The sequence below is a fragment of the Gordionus sp. m RMFG-2023 genome, chromosome 2 (assembly GCF_954871325.1).
Source record: "Gordionus sp. m RMFG-2023 chromosome 2, tfGorSpeb1-WG-v2, whole genome shotgun sequence".
NCBI classification, from domain to species: Eukaryota; Metazoa; Nematomorpha; class Gordioida; order Chordodea; family Parachordodidae; genus Gordionus; species Gordionus sp. m RMFG-2023.
In genome coordinates, this window is record NC_088776.1 from 27,561,359 (window position 1) to 27,584,239 (window position 22,881).

General features: G+C 24.9%; 1 protein-coding gene across 2 annotated transcripts in view; it reads left to right on the forward strand.

Moving 5' to 3' along the window:
* Positions 1-22,881, forward strand: part of LOC135923181 (actin-binding LIM protein 1-like) — a 69,566-nt gene that overhangs the window by 14,094 nt on the left and 32,591 nt on the right. For both annotated transcript variants that reach the window (XM_065457789.1, XM_065457788.1), the window contains exons 3-4: positions 14,747-14,930; positions 21,100-21,318. In XM_065457789.1, coding sequence (XP_065313861.1) covers positions 14,747-14,930; positions 21,100-21,318 — 403 coding nt within the window. The remainder of the gene's footprint in view (positions 1-14,746; positions 14,931-21,099; positions 21,319-22,881) is intronic.

The following is a 22,881-nucleotide window of genomic DNA, read 5'->3' on the forward strand; positions in this document are numbered from 1 at the left end:
ATTTAAGCAATACACTGAACCCGGTTGAACCCGGGTTCAAATAAAATTCCCGGGTTCAATTCGGGGTTTTGAAATTTTATAAACGCGGTTTAGGTCGGGTTCAAATTTTTTCCCAAAAACCCGGGTTTTCTTCTCAGGGTTCGGGGTCGGTTCGAACCCCTGATTTATTACACACTGTATTATTATAAATCTGGTAGATAGTCCTTCAAGAATGACTGAGGAATCAGAAATTTTTACCTTATTTGTTGATGGGTGTCAGAAATTGGCCTATTTTATGAGGCATGAATCAGAAATCTGCTTTTATTTTGATGAGAAGTAATTACAAAATTTTACATTGCAAATTAAAATAAAAATACAACAGGCTGGGCCTAACAAACCTATATTTTGATTTTGATTAGTACTATTTAAAAATAAATTATTTTATTATAATTTAAGAGTTGTCTAACTAAAATACTAAATCTAAAAAATATTATAATAAATTCACAAAAATTAAACAAGTTAATTATGATATGATTCAATTACAAATACATATATCTGTATACAGATATTAAATATTGATTTATAAAACGGTTGTTGTAGAAATAGATAGCAATAGAGGAGAGATATAAGAACCATTTATTGACATTGGGATAAAATAAGATATAGATATTAGGCATGAAGGATTTCATAAAATTTTAACAGGCTTGGACGGGCCTGACTTTTCGTAAAATTTTATCGGGCTGGGCAAAACGATCAATAGAAATTTTTTTACGAACCGGGCTTTGGAGTCTATTCAAAAATGTCTTTAATATGCACAATAAATATTTTTAGCTACATTTTTTTACATTAATATTTGTAATTTATGATCTAAAATTTTTAATCTAGTAGATGAGGACATTGTCTACCTTATTTTTTCTATTTATTATTGCCATACAAAACGCTAGCCTAACAATGGTGTTGTCAAAGACGATTTGAGCCGATTTTTAAAACGGCTGACTCAATATTTTATTTAAAATATTGCCTAAGCCTCGAGATTTTGCTAATAGATTTCCAAACCTTTGTCCCATCTATGGGCAAAATTCTCAGGCCTGCGTAATATTTTAGATAAAATAATTTAGTTAGTCATTTTTAAATCTGCTCAAATCGAGTCGTGTAACAATACTGCTGGGCAATATTAAATTTTTAGATATAAATACAAATAATAATGTATAAAAATGTAGTTGAAAAGATTTTTAAGACAATTTTTTGAGATATTATAATCGATATCCGATAAATAGTCGATTTACTTTCAATTATTTTCATATAAAGGCCTTATGCATTCAAAAATTTTTTTTATTGTACAAATAATGACAATTTTTTCTGATATGAAATTGATATAATAAAAAAATTATATTTCAGACATATGTCCCAATTTGTTCATATTGAAGGTACTAAATATATACACTTCATTAAATAAAAATAATGGAAATTTCGGAATCAATCCTCATCAAAATAAAGGTAAATTTCTGATTCACACCTGAGATAGGTTAATATCCATCCATCATCAGGAGTAATCTGATTCCCTCATTATCAAATAAAGAAAAAATTCTGATTCCCCGTTATTCTTGACGGGCTGCTAGTATTAATTTATCCTTGAACAATAAGTTTAATCAATTTGAACATGTAGGGGTAAGAAGAATAAAAATTGGATATTATTTTCAACAGGTAACATGCATAAAAGTAAGAGAAAATTTTCATTCCCCGTCATTTTTGACGGGCTATCTACTAGTAATGTTATAAACCAACGCGTTCATTAACGAAGTTCGTTTTTTTGAAAAAAAATGATGAATGATGTTCCGTTTATTTTTGCCGAACTTTGAACGTGAACACGTTCCCTTTATTTGACGAACGCGTTCGTTTTTTAAGTTCATTCAATTTTAGGAAATTTTCTTATTTTCATTCACTGGAAAATAAATTTAATATTAATCCAAATTTTTTAAGAAAAAAAGGTAATTTTTTAATTATCTGTTTCCTTTATCATTTAAACCAGCCACTATCTGTAGAGTGTAAGCATGGATGTTATTATTTCATCATCATCTGATTATGAATAAACATTACCATGGCCCAAATATAATAAATAATCGTAGCATCATAAATTTAGTAAACTAATTCTATTCTTACCAAATGTAAAATGTGTCCAAAAATTATAATATCAGTTTCACAATCTTCAAGTTCTAATTTAGAGAGATATTTATTTATTATTTTATATAATATAACTATAAATATCTTGTTAATAACTTATATTTTATATGTTTATTAAATTATTTTTAGATTCATAAAGCTAAATTCATTAAATAATATATATTATATACAATACATAGATGTATAATAATTTAATATCTTTTAGTATTTATTTATTTTTAGCGTGATTATTTGAAATTTGTTTTTATCAAGGGTTTTATATTTTAATAGTTGAACAAAATAAAGTATTTAAAATTTAGTAATTTTCCTATTATGAGAAATATCTAGTTAAATTTTATTTGTTATAATTATTTATAATTAAATTAATATTTAAATAACCCTAAATACCTTATTTCTTTATAACTGACTAAAATTGGAACTAATATTATCCATGAAGTATCTTAATATCTTTACTTAAAAAAAATTGCTTTCTCTTAATCAGATATCATTTAAATAAAAGTAATATCATTTCTTAAAATTCCTACAACAGACATTAATTATATAGAAGCTGAATAACATTTCATAAAATATTAGGAGTTATATTTATTTATATAAATAAATTCATGATCAAAGAATGCATAAAAATTAAATTTTTAAGATGGTCAAGAAAATTAAAGATTGTAAAAATAAAAATAAATTATCATATAAATGCAAATATTTATTTATATAAATAAATTCATGATAAAATAATCCATTTAAAGATGGTTAGGAAATTAAAAAATTGGAATAAATATTAATATATATTCAGTGTTGTTAAAAAGTCGAGTTCACCTGTCGTTAGTTGAATTAGTCGACTAGCTTAAGTGGTGAACCTCAAGTCTATATACTTGAATCGACTAGAGGACGAATCTGTCGCGTTAACTTGAGAAGACTAGAGGACGATTTCAAATTGGTTAATATTAATTAAGATATTTGTTGTTTTTTACTTTACACTTCCAACTTGAGTCGTGAATACCTTAGAGGATGAATATTTTAAATTAGTTATTATTAATTAAGATATTTGTTCTGTTTTTTACATTTTTTACTTTAGACTTCCAACTTAAGTCGTGAATACTAATTATATACTTGAGTCGACTAGAAGATGAATAGTTCTATGAATTTGAGTCTACTAGAGGACGAATAGTTCTATGAACTTGAGTCTACTAGAGGACTAATAGTTCTATGAACTGAGTCGACTAGAAGACGAATATTTCAAATTAGTTATTAGTTAAGATATTTGTTATGTTTTTTACATTTTTTTTTACTTTTGAGTCGTGAATAAGAATGGGTCATTTTATGACAAATCAACCACGATTCGGCCGACCCCCTTCGATTTTTTTAAAATTTGGTAAGCAAAGAAAGGGTAGTGTAGTTGAGAAATAGCCAAAATTTTAGCCTCGTATCATTTATATTTTTGGAGATATTAGGGTTCAAAGTGGCAAAAATGACGTATTTTTACCATTATCTGCCTTCATTCAATTAAGCATATCCTAAAAACTGCATAATTGTAAATAACAAATTTAATATCAAAATTACGTACAAAGATTCTACTTTTAGATAAAAAATATTTTAAATTTTTTTCCCAATTTCCGGTCTTATTTAATATATAAGGACAAAACAATTTTTTGGAAATAATACGACCTTCAATTTTTAAAAAAAATTTAATAGAAATTATTAAACTCTTCCTTTATATTTATAAAAAAAAATTAATCTGGGACGCGGCCATCTTCATTCTCAAAATCGATAAAAATGTTTAGAAATGTGTATAAATATTGTCCCGAAAGGGGGCGTCTTTGTATAAAATTATATATTAATCAGTTTTTAATGGTTTTTCTTGGACTATTTGATATAATTTAAAGGATTATTCATCTTGTAAGTGAAAATAACAATAAATGGGCTTTCATTCAATTATAGAAATTGTCTATCGATAAATTCAATTTATTACTTTATTTATAATTTATTATAAAATTTTTTGCGCATATAACATATTTAATGAATATTAATAAAATATGTTCAATTAAGTTTCGAGTTCTTGAATATATGAATCAGAATCTTGTGCATTTCATATATGGAGCCCTAAATATTAAAAAAATTGATATAATTTAAATTTAAAAATCTAATAAACTCACTTTTAAAAGATTCTAATTTTTTGGTAGCGCATTTACTTTCTTGTGACAACAATGTATAACTACGGCCAGTAGCATTTAACAGTGAAACTAATGTAAAATATGACATTTGGGCAAGTAAAGAGTGTGGTCTATACTTGGAAATGTAAAGGAATTAGAAGGTCCGGATGGGTTAAAAACTTTATATGCTCTTTTAATTTTTCACTAAAGCAAAGCTAACCCAATTAGAATCATAAGGATACGTTAGGTATCCTGATATTTCTTCAATAATTATACTTTCATCATTATATGATAACTATTCTATAGTACTTTCTATTGAATTGGAATACATTTTACTTTTAAATTGATGTAGATCTGTTGGAATCAAGGTGTGTATTTTGTGTGTTCCAGGTATAGATCTAGTTTTTGAAAAATCTTTCCCTAAGTAATAGATCTTCGTAATCATAATTTATTTTGGTCATATATTCAAAATAAATGACATTAATATTTCCTTTATTTAACTCGTACAATTCATATGATGTGGTTATTTACTTTGAGTAAGGCCTTGTAAACTAGCTCTAGCGGCTAATCTTTTAACTGTGCCACCAATCCCATCCCCGTGTGCTATAGCAGAAAAATGCCATTTCGCCTATACTAAATCCATCTCATGATGGCAAATATTAATAAAATTTTTACGATTTTTATCATCGGAAAAATAAAAAATTTTATTTGGCCTACAAATTTTATTAATTAAAAAATTTACCAATGTTTTTTTTGAAATTATGTACTGCTATTGTATTGTGTTGCAAAGATTCGGATATCATTACATAATTTAGGCAACAAATATTGGCAAAATTATCTTTATAATATATAACAAAAGGGTGAGCAGTGGATTGAGCCCTATTCCAATGATAATTTTGTACTTCATCCTGAAGTATAAAGCTATAGTTTTCTTAAAAATCACATAAAATTAAATATTGGTCTTCGTCTAAGTTCAATTTTAGATTGTTTTGATACAACGATTGTTGCGTTGAAATAAAAAAATAGAGTAATAAAGATTCCATTTTTTCAAAAAAGGCATTGATATATTCACCTACTGGTTTGGTTATTGTTTCAAGAGTGGTTCTATCTACGGATAGCCATTGTTTGTATGTTATAAATTCGATGTCCTTAGAACGAAACAATATTTCTATTTGATCGCGTAAATGTGTTGACCCTGGACAATTATCACATTTGCCCATATAAACTGGATGGTTGAGGCGAATTACAAATTATTAAGTGTAAAATATGTTTTTATGTTTTAAAGGGCAACATATCATTAATTAAATTAGGTAAATTAGATCTAATGATCATTAATTTAAAATTTTGGTGGTAGCTGCAATCACATACATGTGTACCACTACCTCCAACGAGTATACAATCTTTGAGCGAATGCTTGCAAATTTCGAAAAACCAATTTTAACACCAGGCCTCATTTCTTTAAAAAATATATGAATTTCTTTCAAATTATCTAAAATTAATCTCTTATGTATGGTATTCTTTTTTCCGTCTTTGGTCTAAATCGAAACGCAATCTTTCTTGCCTGGCATGATTCTGTTTATTTCGTCATACAATAAAATTCTTGTACAATTTTAACTGTATATTCGTCTATAGTTTTTCCAGGCTTGAGGTTAGGTGTTGATAGAAATCAACATACCAATAAATTGATTAAAAAATGAATTAATATAGTGAGCATGTATTATTGAATGATTAATCAATTTTAAAATTTTTATTTATTTTATTGATTGAAACACTTATTTATTGTTATTCTAATTTAGTAAGGCTATGCCGATTTTAGAAAATCCGATCCAATATTTATATTGTTTTAGGTTATTTTATGATAATACTTTTATTTTGTATATAATTTCATAATAATAATAAATTAATATTTGTAATATTATAAAAGTATCAAATTATTTTAAAAATTTGAGTAGAGAAAATTTTGATATTATTTTTTGGCGTCTATGAAATGCACAAGATTCTGATTCATATATTCAAGAACTATAAACTTGGTTAAATATATTTTATTAATATTCATTAAATATATGCTATATGGGTAAAATTTTTATAATAAATTATAAATAAAGTAATACATTTAATTTCTTTTATTGATATACAATTTCTATAATTGAACGAAAGCCCCATTTATTGTTATTTTCTCTTACAAGATGAATTATCCTTTAAATTATATCAAATAGTCCAAGAAAAACCATTAAAAACTGATTAATATATAATTTTATACAAAGACGCCCCCTTTCGGGAAAATATTTATACACTTTTCTAAACATTTTTATCGATTTTGAGAATGAAGATGGCCGCGTCCCAAACCAATTTTTTTATATAAATATAAAAGAAGAGTTTTATAATTTCTATTAAATTTTTTAAAAAATTGAAGGTCGTATTATTTCCAAAAAATCGTTTTTAGTCTTTAATTATCTAAAATAGCCGGAAATTGGAAGTAGAATCTTTGTACGTAATTTTGATATTAAATTCGTTATTTACAATTATGTAGTTTTTAAGATATGCTTAATTGAATGAAGGCAGATAATGGTAAAAAACGTCATTTTTGCCACTTTGAACCCTAATATTTTCAAAAATATAAATGTTAGGAGGCTAAAATTTTGGCTATTTCTTAACTACACTAGCCTTTCTTTGCTTACCAAACTTTAAAAAAATCGAAAGGGGTCGGCCGAAAATCTCATTTTTTGCTCATTTGATGTGGAATGACCCGAATTATATACTTGTGTCGACTAGACGAATAGTTCTATGAACTTGAGTCGATTATAGGACAAATATTTCAAATTAATTATTAAGATATTTGTTTTGTGTTTTACATTTTTTACTTTAGAATTCCAACTTGAATCATGAATACGAATTATATAATTGAGTCGAATAGAAGACGAATATTTCAAATTAATTAAGATATTTGTTCTGTTTTTTACATTTTTTTACTTTAGATTTCTAATTTGAGCCTTGAATAAAAATTATATACGTGAATCGAGTAGAGGGCGAATAGTTCTTTGAACTTTAGTCGACTAGGGGACGAATATTTCAAATTAGTTCTTAATTAAAATATTTGTTCTGTTTTTTACATTTTTTTTACTTTAGACTTTTAATTTGAATCGTGAATAAGAATTATATACCTGTGTCGATTTGAGGACGAATAGTTCTATGAACTTGAATCTACTAGAGGATGAGATTTCAAATTAGTTACTAATTATGATATTTGTTTAGTTTTTTACATTTTTTTACTTTAGACTTCCAACTTTAGTCGTGGACTAGAGGAAGAATTATTATATGAACTTTAGTCGACTAGAGGACGAATATTTCAAATTAGTCCATATTTGTTTTGTTTTTTACATTTTTATACTTCAAACTTCTAACTTGAGTCATTATCTTATTCCACATATTTGATCTAATAAATTCTTATTTACATTTTTCCATTGATTTCTATATTCTCAAATAATAAAATATTTTGCAAGTATCTGAATATTTTGAAATTATAACTTAACCTTGAATTTATAAAAGAAAGGCAGACGTGTGATAATCAAAACTATTAGCCGGCTGGTGAATTTTCTTTAGCACTCCTCATCTGTATTTAATATATATTTAGTATTTTTATAGTCCCTTTTTTAGTCATTCTTTTAGATAATTATTTTATTTAGTCATTAATTAATACTATTAAAATATTTAAAAAAATACCTTCTTTAGCAAATAATTATTTTTGAGTAATTGTGATGTAATATTGGTTTAAATTTTTGGGGATTATACGACTATAATCTTATAATATTATTTAGCAATTAAGAATTAATTTCTTACAATAAATAAACAATTCCATTACTAAATTATAATTATTAATTTTTTTATAATGTTTAAATTAAAAAAAAAATTATATAATATACATATATATTAGCAATTATTATTAATATATTACATTTTTTTTAAAAAAATTTTAAATATAAAATTAAACAAAATGCATAACTTAATTGTGGATTTAATGAAACATGTTGACGATTAAATAAAAACCCATCCCATCCCAGATAAAAATATTTTGTTTGAAATTGCAATTTATAAAATATAATATTTTCTTTTTAAAATTTTTATCTATAAATTGGAAGACTTTTTGAATGAGTTAAAAAACCGTATCAGGTCAATTCAGCAAAACTTTTATCGCGAAACACATTTTCGCGAATCTTTTATCACGAATGTTATCGCGAAAAGTTTTTATAGCGAAGGTAAAATCGCTAAACCAATTCTGCGATTTATCTCCGCGAAACATTTATAGCGAAGACAATTTCGCGAAGCCATTGTCATGAATTTATTTCCGTGAAACCATAACCGCGAATTTATTAGAGCGAATACATTTTAGCGAAACATTTTTACTCGAACACTTTACAGCGAATTTTTTATCGCGAATATTTTTGCGCGAAGTCATTATCGCGAGCGCATTACCGCGAAACAATAAATATATTGCGAATGCATTTAGTTAAAGGAAAGCAACATATTATTTATTATTTGATGTTTTTTAATAGAAAATGATATGCTACTATTGTAATATTATTTTTGTTACAATTTATTAGTGATTTTCACGCCCAAGATTTTAAGTAAAAAATATTTCTTGAAGTTCAAAAAATTTTTGAACATATTTTGATAAAAATTTTAGATCTTCTTTGTAAATGTATTTTTTTTGAGGAAATCTTTTGTGAAATTTATTATAAATATACAATTTTTAAGTGAAATCTTTTATAGTTTTTTTTATCATTTTTGTATCTATTTCTTAAGTATATTAAAAGAGGTGGGTTTTCTAAATAATTTTTTTTTAAATATTTATATTCAACTTATTTATGTTATTTTATATGATCTTTTTAAGAATTTAATATGACAATTGTCATATTCGTTATTTTTAAAATTTTTTGACTCAAAAGGGTAAAAGATTTATATTGTAAAGATGTTAAATTATAAATTCAATTAAGATGTTCCTTGGAAATATGGCAATTATCATAATCGGTATTTTTAAACTTATTAATTTTTTTTAACTAAAGTATGTATTTTTAACATGTTAAATTATAATATTAATTAGGATGTACCATATAAAATCGACAATTGTCATAATCATTTATTTTAAAGTTTTTTTTACAATTTTTTGACGTAAATGGGCAAAAATATAAATTGTTACATGTTAAAATAAAATTTCAGTGAAAATGTCATAGATATAAGTTACAATTGTCATAATCGTTGTTTATAAAGTTTTTTGAATTTTTTTGTTGCAAATGGGTAAAAATATAGATTGTAAACATGCTTAATTAAAATTTCATGAAGATCTACCATTGAAAGTGACAAATGTCATAATCGTTGTTTATAAAATTTTTTGAATTTTTTTGTTGCAAATGGGTAAAAATATAGATGTTAAACATGCTAAATTAAGATTTCATGAAGATTTACCATTGAAAAGTGACAATTGTTATAATCCTTATTTTTAAAGTTTTTGAATTTTTTGACCAAAATGCGTTAAAATAAGTATTGCTAGTATGTTTAAATAAAACTTCAGTGAAGATGTACCCTAGATAAGTGACAATTATCATAATCATTATTTTTGAACTTATTTAAATTTTTTTAACGTAAATGGGTAAAAATATAGATTGTAAACATGTTAAATTAAAATTTCATGAAGATGTACCATAGAAAAGTGACAATTGTCATAATCGTTATTTTATAACTTTTTTGATTTTTTTTGACGTAAATGGGCTAAAATAAGTATTGTTAACATGTTTAAATAAACAGTGAATGTACCATAGATAAGTTACAATTGTCATAATCGTTGTTTATTTTCAATTTTTTTGTTTCAAATGGGTAAATTGTAAATGTGCTAAATTAAAATATGCAAATATTTATTAGATTGTGGGATTGGTTCGGTTTTTATTAATAAGGAAAGGTACAAAGCACTCCTTGGTAAAATGTTCTCCGCATAGTTTTGAGTAGGTTTGAAGCATCTTCTCATGGCATTGGAGCATTTTTTTTAGAAGAAAATAGTAAAACTTTTCGATTTTTTAAAAATATAAACAAACATATGATACACAATATTACGTCATACAATTTAAACATTGATACTGTTTTATTTTGATAGGAATTCACTATGGTTATGAAATATATTGTTATCTGTATTATAGTATCATTAAATATCTAAATCCCAAATTTGATGAAAAATTTAAAAAAGGACAAAGACTGTGGTTAGATTTATTAAATTATTGATAATTGTTATAAATAAAATTTGTTAAAAATTATACTTTTGAAAAATATTTATTATTTTATAAATTAACTATATCTTGTTTTCTTCTAAATCTTACTTAAAATATATGGAATTTTTCTTATGGTGAGTACTTGTTTTGATATATTTAATTTATTATCATAAAATGTAAAATAATTACTTTTTTTTAAAATCAAATTAATAATTACACTCTTATTAGGGATGCACCGATATTTTTTTATTTGATCTGATCGGGCCGATACTTTATATTCTTAAAAATATCGTCGCCAATTATGATAAAATTTTCCGATCTGATACAATGGTATTTTCATTTTTGAAATATTTATTTCGAATCTCATAATATATTAGTTTATTACTTATTACAAATAGATTTACCATATAAATAAGTGATTTATCCAGGGGCGTAGAGAAGGGCTTCCGAAAAAATTTTTTTTTTAAAATTTTTTCCTTATTGCAAATAATTTTATTTAAAAAATGGTTTCAATTTATAAATAAAATTATATACGATATGAAAATGAAATATATTTAAAAAAAAAATAAGAATTTTTAATTTTAAATTATAACAAGGTTTAAAAATATATATTAAAAATTATATGTAAAATATTAAATAACAATAAAAATATATTGTAAATTTTTTCTCGCATAGTTAAATTAGATATTTATAAATTTAATAATAAATTTATATTGTTAAACTAATTAAATAGTTTAAAAATTTTAATTAATTTTTTATAATTTTTAAATAAAAGAAAATTAATTTAATTTGGTAAATATAATGAGAAAGTAAAGGTGATCGCGAATATGTTTGGGATTAAAAATTTTAAACCTAGAGTTTCTAGATATTCCAATCGCATAAATATTGATGCATCTACGATTGAGGATTTATATAAAATAAATATTTTTACTCCCCTTATTGATACATTTTTATTTCAATTAAAGGAAAGATTTATTAGTCACAATTTTATTTTAAACAGCTTTTATTTTCTTTTGCAGGGGTAATCTAAATACACTTGAAACGCGAGAGGATATTAAGAAAATCTCAGAGTTTTATTCTGATGAATTATCAGGATCGTATGATAAATTACTTTGTGATGTCGAATTTTGGTATAAAAATTTTGACAGAATAGAGTACTATGCAGGCCCTTTCCATGTATAATTGCACTTTAGATTCCCTGCATAATATCAAAAAATTGCTTTTTATCTTAGCTACCTTACCGATTAGCACCTGCACTAATGAAAGGTCTTTTTCAACTTTGAAAAGTTTAAAAACCTATTTAAGAAATAGCACCGGTAAATGCCGTTTAAATGGATTCGCAATATTAAATATTTATAAGGAGATTATTCTAGATAAAAATTTGTTTCTAGATGAATTAGTCAAATCTCAGAGAAAAGTAGACCTCTCTTTATAAATTCAAATTTTAAAATTGCTATATTATTATAATATGATCTTAGTCATAAAATTTTTATATTCAAGACGTAATTATGATGAATTCTTAGTCATAATATTTATATATTACACTATATTTAATAAAAATATTGCATTTGCACTAAGAATTAATGATCTGCATCGGGCCTAATTTTTCAAGCCCGGACCTGCCCGAAATTATTTTAAAAAAGTTTTGCCGGCCCGAACCCGAATTTTTTTTTAAAAAGTTTTATCGGCCTGGCTCGAATTTATTTAAATATAGAAATTAATTTATATAATTACTCAAAATAAAAGATATATGTTATATGGCGTCTAGTTTTTATATATAAAATCAAATATTTTTATTTTACATAAAATTTAACAAAAAATTGATATATTAAAATATATATTAAAAAATTTCCAAAACCCGACCCAACCCGGCCCGAATTTTTTTAAAAAATATTAGGCCCCACCCAGCCCGATCCTGATTTTCCTATTTTTGCGGATCTCTAATAAGAATTTTTTTGTTTTATTAATATACTCATTTGTATTAATTATATTATAATTGTTAAATTAGATTTTTTTAAATACCGCACAAGAATTACTCATATTTTATTGTAATTCTATTTTTTTTAATATAGTTATTTAGAATAAATTTTTAATATTAATATGTATAAAATATATACATTTTGAAATTTATTTTATTGTGTAAATAATGAATAAAATCTATAATGAAATTCTCTGCAAAATTTTGTATGCAAAAATTTAATTAAAATAATTATTTTGAGTGATCATAAAAAATGGGAGGTTTGGGGAGTAGTTTTATTCTTCTTTCTACACCGAATGGATTGAATTAATTTACAATTCACTAAACATTGATAAAATTTTTAGAATAATGCTTTCAGTCGCGTATTAATCATAAATTTGGCCAAAATTTTGTTACTATTATTTTTTTCATTTATGTTGGCTACGGTTAGACACCAATAAAACACAAAATTGGCAAATTTTTAAAATGCAGTTTGAGGGCGAAGCTCCCAAAATAATTTTTAACTCCCCCCCCCCTCCCATGGATCAATCCTGCTTTTGGATTCATGAATGAATATAAAGTATTGATCATGCTTATGTTTATGGTATAAATTATAGATGTAATTAAAAATTATATGAGATGAGTAGATGTATTCACTAAGTATTAAAACGATTATTATGTTTACGAGATATGATATCGGATCGGTAATAAGCCCATATTTAATATCGGTAATATCGGATCGGCCTTCAAAAAGTGATATCGGTACACTCCTATTACAAATATAGATATTGTCTGTTTTCTTATTATTATCTGTCATAATTATGATACTATTTAAAATTAAAATACAAATATAAAGTGTAAAAATTACCTTGATGCTAGAATTGTTTTTGACAGGCTGACATTATTTTTTATTGCGATGGATATTAAATGTTATTGGATGAATATTAGTATAAAGATTACCATTGGATGAATATTCCTATAAAGAATACTAATATTAAAAGTGTAATCAATTTTTTAGAAGAATACTCAGAAAAAGCATAATAGCAAATAATCTTATAAGCGCCTTCTAAGATGATGAAAAGATACTATGTTCATGTCATATATTAAATAACATAATGCTTAATATTTTAATAATTGCTTACCCGAAATAGCTTTCAATTATAAATAATATAAAAAGATTGATATGTATCATACAATGTCAACTCATTTTTAAGTTTATTAATTCATCTTCCATCTATAAAAAAAATCACGTATTCTTAATGAAACATAGAGAATTCTTAGTTTATTCTTCTGATTCTGATGAAACGTCTACAGCTACCAATGAAAGTTAGGATGCACTAAAAAAAATTATCAGCCATAAAACAACAATCAAGATATTTTGAAGTTTTAAAAAAGCAAATTCCTTTTCTTTTTTAAAATATTAGCCAGGCCACGACAAATTCGACATCCAGCGATAGGTTATTTTCTATAGCCAAATGCTTATGGAAAGAGGAACACAATTATAATAAAAAATTATGAACATTCTTCTTTTTTTAAATAAAAATGATATGAATAATTGATAATTATTTTGTTTGTTATTTATATGAAATTATTGAAATAAAAAGCTAGAATTATAATAATTTAGAATAAGTCACTGAAAGGTTAGATAAAATAAATTTAAACATAAAAATAATAGCTATTAAAGATTCGAGAAATTCAGAAAGAAATTAAAAGCACCGTATGAGCGGGTGGGTGTTGGATGAAAAATATAATATAATTACTAATCATTAAACTAGTTATTAATATTAAACATATCCAAACAGATTTCGTTATTCATTATTAACTCATATAATAGCAGTAAAGGCTAATGTTTAATCTTATCTCAAGTAATAAGAGATTGGGGGCTAAAATTTTGTTTTCAGCTTCCCAAATTTTATCAAAATTAGAAGGGGTTGGCCAGTTGATTATTGATTTGATATGGATTGACATTTGGATACTGTTTAAGACAATTATATAAATATTAGAAACCGAAGGAATTACATTTAACTTTAGCCTAATTTTATATAGATTTAAATAATTGAATATTATCACTGATTAATGTTATAAATCTTCAAATTGGATTAATATTTTCATTACTCAGATTTTTAAATGTCAGCACTTTAAAATTTGTTGCCTATAAAAATTCTCAATTTTTAATATTATATTGCTATTTTCCTCTACATTATGATAATATATACTTTTCAAATTAACAGAATGTTCTGCGCCTTTGAAGGAAATTAATTTTTGCGTGCGAGAAGGTTTTCTATATTGTCAAAATCATTTCAACCAAAAATATGGCACCCGATGCCATAAATGCGGACAATACATGAGTGGAGAAGTTATAACGGCCGAAGGAAAATTTTATCACCCCGATTGCTTTTTGTGCTACACCTGTGGGTATGAGTTTTTATTTAGTAGTTATTCTTTAAATTTAATATTTTGACTTGCATATCATATTTACTAGCAAATATTAACACTAATCCGCATACTTTATGGAATCTAAAAATATGAAAAATTTTCAAATATTTAGTCGCTTACATAGTCTTATCTACTTTAGGTATTTGTTTTTCGCCTTTCAATTTAAAAAAATTTAAGTTGAAAAAATAAGGTACTTGACAAATCATCTTAAAAAATTTATATATCTCAGGCAAACCAAAATTTATTTATGTTTTTGCGAACTCGATTATAAGTATATAATATACAATTTACCTTTAAATAAATTAGAACACCAGGCAAAAAAAATTCCAACAAGATTTATCACATTAAAATACTTTTACTTATTTACTTTTGAGAGAACTCTTTAAAATTCTATTTAATTATATTATATGATATAAATTTAAATGTTATATATACCCTTTTTATTTCCAATTATTCATTCATACACGAATTTTTAAGGAACTCAGGCAGATTAAAACACTCAATCTATAACTTTGAACTAACAATGCTCTAATAATAATAAAACTAGTTATATGTGTGTGGAGATTCTTCGGAAAACAATTTTTAACTTAAGAAAAGCATCATAATGCGCTTTTATTGTTGCTATATCCCTCGTCATTATAGGTGTTTGCAAGGAAGGGGAGGGGACTATAGAAGCTATATTATTTTGGGCGTCGGTTGGCGATGTTAATTGAGGATGGATTATAGATGGAGAGAGATCATCGACGATAGTTTTAGGCAGTAACGCTGATACAATATTTAAAATATTAAATGCAAATACTTTCTTGTATTTCGTATTTATTTGAATATTTTAGAAAGTATCTATATTTTAAATACTAAAAAATAAAAGTATTTTATATTTATCACTATTTCACGATTTTTGAATAAATATTTATTTTTTTATTATAAATTGAATTATAAATGTAGATCAGCATACAATTATTAAAATTTGTTGCCCGAGTTATCTAAAAAATTAACATCTTCCATTTTAAATTCTTATATATTTTTAAAATGAGTATTACCGAAAACAAAAATACAAGCTTTTTTTGAAGATATGAAAGATTATAGTAATCGAAGAAAAATAGTTTCTATATTAAGCTATTAATTTATAAGATATTTTTGCAGGAATTCTGTGACAACGGCAACATCCACTATATGTAATTTGACAATTTTGAGCGGAAAAAAATGTTACCAAAATCAATTATAATGAAGACTAAATGTAATATCTGCTCAACCAAATTCATAACTAAAGCAATTTCATTCTTCTGCACATGTAAAACGGTGATATTAATTATATTAACAATTATTACATAATATGATATTCAACCACTGCAGCAATGAATATATTATATATAATGTTTACGTATTACTGCAGACATTCGATAATTTTAGAAAATGGTTATGATAAAAATCTAATAATACAAATAATGAATGTGATAGCCAGGGGTTCGAACCGAACCCGAATCTGGAGAAGAAATCCGGGTTTTTGGGAAAAAATATAAACCGAACCTGAATCCCATTTATAAAATTTAAACCCCGAACCGAATCCGGGAATTTTATTTGAACCCGGGTTCAACCAGGTTCAGTGTATTGTTTAAATTTAATATAAAATATTTGTATAATTGTAAATACAAATATTATTAATTTACTTGACATTTTATAATATTTTCAAATTTCCAGTAGTGTTAATAAGTTTTAAACAACTTAATTTATTTACTTTTTAAATTTTTTTAAATTTCTCAAAAATTCTTATTGGATTGTTATTAAATTTTAAACAATTAAATTTATTTACGCCATTTATTTTTAATTTTTAACTTATTCTCAAAGATTATTAATTAGAGGAAAATGAAAGTGAACAAGTCAAAGTAAAAATTATTATATTGGATATTGTTAATTTAAAGAAATACATCTAAATAAAATTTTTTAAATCCAGAGTTGGGCAGGTCCTCCAGGAAAAGAATCTAGATACAGATACAGATTCTTTTTAAAAAAATGAATCTTAGATACAGATACTAGTATCTTTTTCAAAATATCAAAAAGATACTAGATAAAAGATACTTGTATCTTTTACTAAATTAGAGTATCTTAAATACAAGATCCTTTTAAATTATAAATACCAATTAAATTAGATGTTTATAAAATACAGTTTTTATTATTTATTTGTGAAGAACATAGCAAACACATATAAGAATTATTTGCAATAATTAATAAAATATTTATTAATAAATTAATTATAATAACCAGGGATTTTAATATTAGTTTATACCTATTAATAGCTTAAACAGGGAAGGGAGAGTAGTATATTTAATGGGAGTTGAAAATTTGCAAATAAGAAAAAAAATAAAATCAAATGATTTATTAGAATTGCAGGTTATTTTCTGTGTTGTTTTAAATATAGCTTATATTCGGAGTATATGGCTAAATGGCATCTCTAAAAAAAATATACTTGTTTTATTTTATTCATTATCTTTAATAAGTATTTATCATTACTTATTTGTGATTTTTATGTATTATTTAAATTAGTTTATTTTCTAATATGACTTATTAATTCTTGCGTTTGTAATATCATATATATATATATATCATGTAAATATCTTTTCAAATTTTTTATATATTTCTTGCAAGATCATTAATTATATATAAAAAATATCATAATGTACAACTTTATATTATAAATATTAAATACATAATTATTATTAAAAAAAAATATACATAAAAATGGATTTCGATTTTATTTATAAAAATAAATGATTTTATATATAATTTTTTTTAAAAATTTTATAACATTTTATTTTTGTTAAAGAAGCCATTTTATATCGGATCAAATTTTATAATATTGGCGGATAACCGATATTTTAAAATGGGTGAAAGCCCGATCCGATCCGATAAAAAATCGGCGCATCCCTAATATATTTTATATATAATTATTTTAAGTTCTTATTAGAGAAAATATTTAAGCTACAATTGATATATAAAATAATTAGATAATTTTAAAAGGCTCTTAATAAAATAATTATAATAAGTAGAATTTAACTTTATTAGTTACTTTTATTTATTTATAATATAAGTAAAATTACATTACAGTATTTATTTACAAAATTTAATCAATTTAAAATGCATTAAAGAAAATTATTATGTTTAATAATTAATTAATAAATATTCTGCCATATTGTTATTTTTTTTGCGCATTCTGTTTATAAAGGTGTGCGAGATTCTCTTCAGAATCTGTTTTTAGTGAAGCTGGTGATATTGACAGTTATTATCGCCGCAAGATGACCTCTGATAAATTGGAAATATTGGTATTTTTAAAAAGAAATCTTCGTTATATTAATGTTAAATATTTATTTCAAATTTCATAATATAATTGTTTATTCATTATAATATATTTGAGTGACATAAGTTATGGTATAGTTAAATTATAGATGTTATACTAATAAAGTATATTAAAAATTAAAAGCATTGGTATCTTTAGAGAATACAAAATTAGATATGATATCGGATCGGTAATCGGCCGATATCAATTCAATATCGAGAATATCGGATCGGCCTCCAAAAAGTGGTATCGACACACCCCTAAAAAATATGTATCCAAAATGATTTTAATTTGTAATCAACCATCTTCTATAAAAATTTTTAATAACAATTATCTAAGAGGGACTTAAGTATAGGTATTATTATGTTGATAATTATAAAATAAAAATATAATATACTTTAATATGTTTAACAAAGTTTGTAAAGGAGTTTGTTGAACCTTTAATAACTTTTTTACTTGTGCAATATTGACATTCAGCTTGTACCTTGTTCTTTTTCACATGAATTACTTTATAAAATTTTCCATCTAGAATTTTAAGATTCGGATTTGATTCAGGAGAACCCATCTCCATAATTTCATCTTCACTACTATGATTGTTAAACATTTTACAAATTAAAAAATATTACATATAAAATATATCCTTCTCTTATTTAGTTTTGGTGTTGTTATTTTTAATCTATCTATCTTTATGACCTATAACATTTCCAACTAATTTTGGTTATCAATATATTTAAAATATAGCGGGAAAAAATAAAGAAAAAATAATACAAGATTTCACGAAGAAAATAAAGTTACATTGTGTGATATGTAAATGTTTTAAACAAGAATATTAAAAAGAATCTATATCTGTATCTTTTTAAAGAAAATGAAAATGAAAAAGATAAAAGATTCTTTTCAAAATAAAGGATCTTAGATACAGATATTAGTATCTTATTTAAAATGTCAATAAGATACTGAGTACAAGATAAAAGTATCTTGTATCTTAGATACAAGTATTCGCGGTACTGCCCAACTCTGTTTAAATCTATACATGACTATGCTTTGTATTACCTATATTGTATTTTTAACAATATTTTGCCTATAAATAAAATAAAAAATTTATTTTTTATACCAAATTTATATCTAGTTTTATGATTTAAATATAGAATTTTTTTTATCAATTCAAAAATCCTTAAACCCGAGCTGAACCCCACCAAACCCGGGTTCAAAAATATTACCCTGAACCTAGTTCGAACCCCACCTATTTTCTAACCTTAAACCGAACCCGGGCAAAATATTTGCCGGGTTCGCATCCCTGGTGATAGTAAAACAAAAATCGACTTGCAAAAGTATTTATTTTTGCAAAAGGTTTTCTTCAAAATTTGTATTTAAATATTTTTTTGAAAATACTCAATAAGTGTTTATATTTATACATTTTTATCGTATTTTATTTATATTCAAATGTTTTTTTTTCAAATTTTCGCAATCTTGGTTAACAGGTGAATATCGGGCATGTTGTAAAAGAATTGTGAGCCTTAGTCTTAGTGGTCACTGAATGACGAATAAATTTAGGAGTCGTGATTACGGTTAGAATAACATCAGGAAAAATGTTCAAGAGTACCTGAAGTTAGTTTAGAATGTAAGGTATAGTTTAGATCCACACTAAATAATTTTTTTTATAATTTCCAGAATTGAAATTTATTTTACTTTAATACACCATTTTATTTTATTCCAAAAATGTTTACTTTTGTAGTTATTAAGTGTACTAATGCATTTTTGTATATCCTATATATTGACACTTATGTGGAGCCTAACCCAAACCTCTCATTCTAAACTAACCTCAGGGCATTATTGGATCCTTTTTTGTTTTAAAATCTAACCATAATCTATGTCATATTGATATGTCGACGATCCCTCCCCATCACTGGTTCACCCTTACCTAAAACCTGAGCTAATTGTCGCTTAAAATGTTTAATGCCAGCATCTATAATGACGAGGGATATAACAATTTTGTACCTTGCCTTAAATTGGAGAAAAAGATAAAGTAACTGATAAACATAATCTACACAGTTTAAAATTATTATATAATAACTAAGTCTAAGATTTCAAAATCTGATGATTATTACCTCATATTTTGATAAAAATTTTACACCACTTCAATTTTTAATTAAGCTTCTAAAACTTATTGACAATTATTAAAATGCAAATGGGCCAAAATTGTAGAGAAGGCTGAAACATCAGGCTCATATATTGCATAAATAGCTCGAAAGCATTAATTTATATTATCTGTCTAGGAACCATGACCTATCAGATTTGTTATCAAAAAAATGAATTAAGCCTACTTTAATCCATATCTCCCAAGCTTTTAATTTAACCACTAGTCCCATCCCATATCTTTCTAACCTAAAATTTTACTCCTTATTCTTACCTTAGTTATTATACATGCCTTAATTTTAAATTATTACAGCTAATTAAAATAATTCCTTCAGTTGAATCTTACGTGAGTTGAGCTTATTATATTATCGAGAATGATTGAGATTTATGAAATTTTTTGTAAAAAATGTTGGGTAAACTATAAGAGAAATTTTAAATTTTCAAGGGATCCCAGGAAATTTCCCTTGTGTTACATCCCTACTTATAATGTACAAATTAAAACCATTTTTTAAATGGCTTATCTAGTCCACATCTATTGACGTCTTCCTAATGATACCAGGTATGGGGCTCAAATCTTGTTTAGCTATTACTTATTTTGTGTTATTCATTGATTTATATAATATAATAATATGAAATCATAAACTTTACCAAAAATTATTTAAATTCGTTACTATATAAAAAAAGTGTAAAGATGGCTCCCGGTAACGAGATACTCGATACCGGAAATGGTATATCTTGCGACTTATGCGCATCTCGTCTTAAACTCCCTTCTCCTATTAAATCTGTATCACGTGACGTTGAGACTCGACATATGGGAGATCATGGGCTTGATGCCCGACCAATCATTAACGGGGATTTGGGATCTAACGGTCATCCTACACCGGACCATGTGACGATTAACGGGTTTGAGTAATTGTTTAATATAAAAAGGTTGAAAAATGTTAAATTGTCAATTTATTAATTTAGATTTCTTTATGCTAATAAAAATCATTAAAATTAACAAAAGTTATTATGTATAAAAAACCTAGGATTTATATTAGATTAATGATTAATATGAATTATATAAATACTTTCATAAAGTTTAGTATTTTGGATGGAAAAATCTCTTTTAAATAAGTCTTGTTTAAATGTTTAGATTTTGAGCCTCAAACTGAGCCAATAAACCGAAATGAACCGTTATATGAACATCACAAAAGAAGAGAACCGAACCGGTAGGTATACTTAGACCTGTGCGCTGGCTAGGTGTCGGCCGGCAGTCGATATTTTTTTCTACGTCGAAAACGCCACTGTTTATTAAAATTAAGCCGGTGCGCCGCCGATTTTTTTATTGACGGCTCATGGCCGACGCTATTTTTTTAAAAATACCATATTTTATACATTTTTATTCTAATAATTGGCCAACATCATTGTTGTAAATTTTTTATGTCGATCAAGATTTTGATGAATTCTTTTATACCTATTTTAACATCATTTTTATTTTAGAATTCAATCGAAAATCTAAAATTCCAAAAGTTTTTTACATATTTTTAAAATGAGACCCAATGTTAAGGGTATTTGATTAGGTGAATATGAATACTACTTATGCTTGGGTCAAGGTTTACATAATATGGTTACAATGGATGGTATTAAAAATTTTATGTTGAATTTCTTTTCTAAAGAATAAGAAAAATTATTAGTGCTTTAAAATATAAAACTATAGAGATTGAATTTGAGTTCAAGGCAGATCAAAGAAAATGCCTAAGTACAATAGATCTAACATCGGATATGCTAGATATTAGCACTGATCTATACTTTGATACTTGGTTCTAATTGGCGATAAACACATATTAAAACGGTAAAATTGAATGTCCCAACCTAGGTGGCATAGTATATTAATTATGCTTGAAACCATAGCTGAGGCAAATAAAAATTTAATTAGTAACGTTTTGAAAAGAATTGGGAAACACTATCTCAAACTATGAATCAGATCTACTAGAAGAACTATTAGCTTTTCTTTTAAAATTTAAGGAAACTGTAAAATTTTTATCTGCACAAAAAGGCCTACCTTAAACCATCAAATTTTAGAAGCGAATCTAAAACAAATTTAATAATAATAAATGTAATGATAGCTCAGAAAGGAAAATATGCTAAAAAAAACTTCGTTACGATTTCTGGTTTATGATTTGCAAATAATAATATATAAGTATGTTCATTTATTTAATTAATTTTTTATTTCAAAAATAATTTAAGTGATGACTTCTCTTCTAGACCCTAAATTTCAAAAATTGAAAATGTGTCAATATATATAATATAACAAAATTACTCCGCGTCAGAATATTATAACATCTTAAACGTAGTGCGATGATATTCGGGTAGTAAATATAGCGGGAATTAGGAAATTAATTCAAATTATTTGACAAAATTAGCAAGCAACTAAACATTCAACAAGTACAAATTATGATTCCACTTTAAGTGACTTAGAACAAA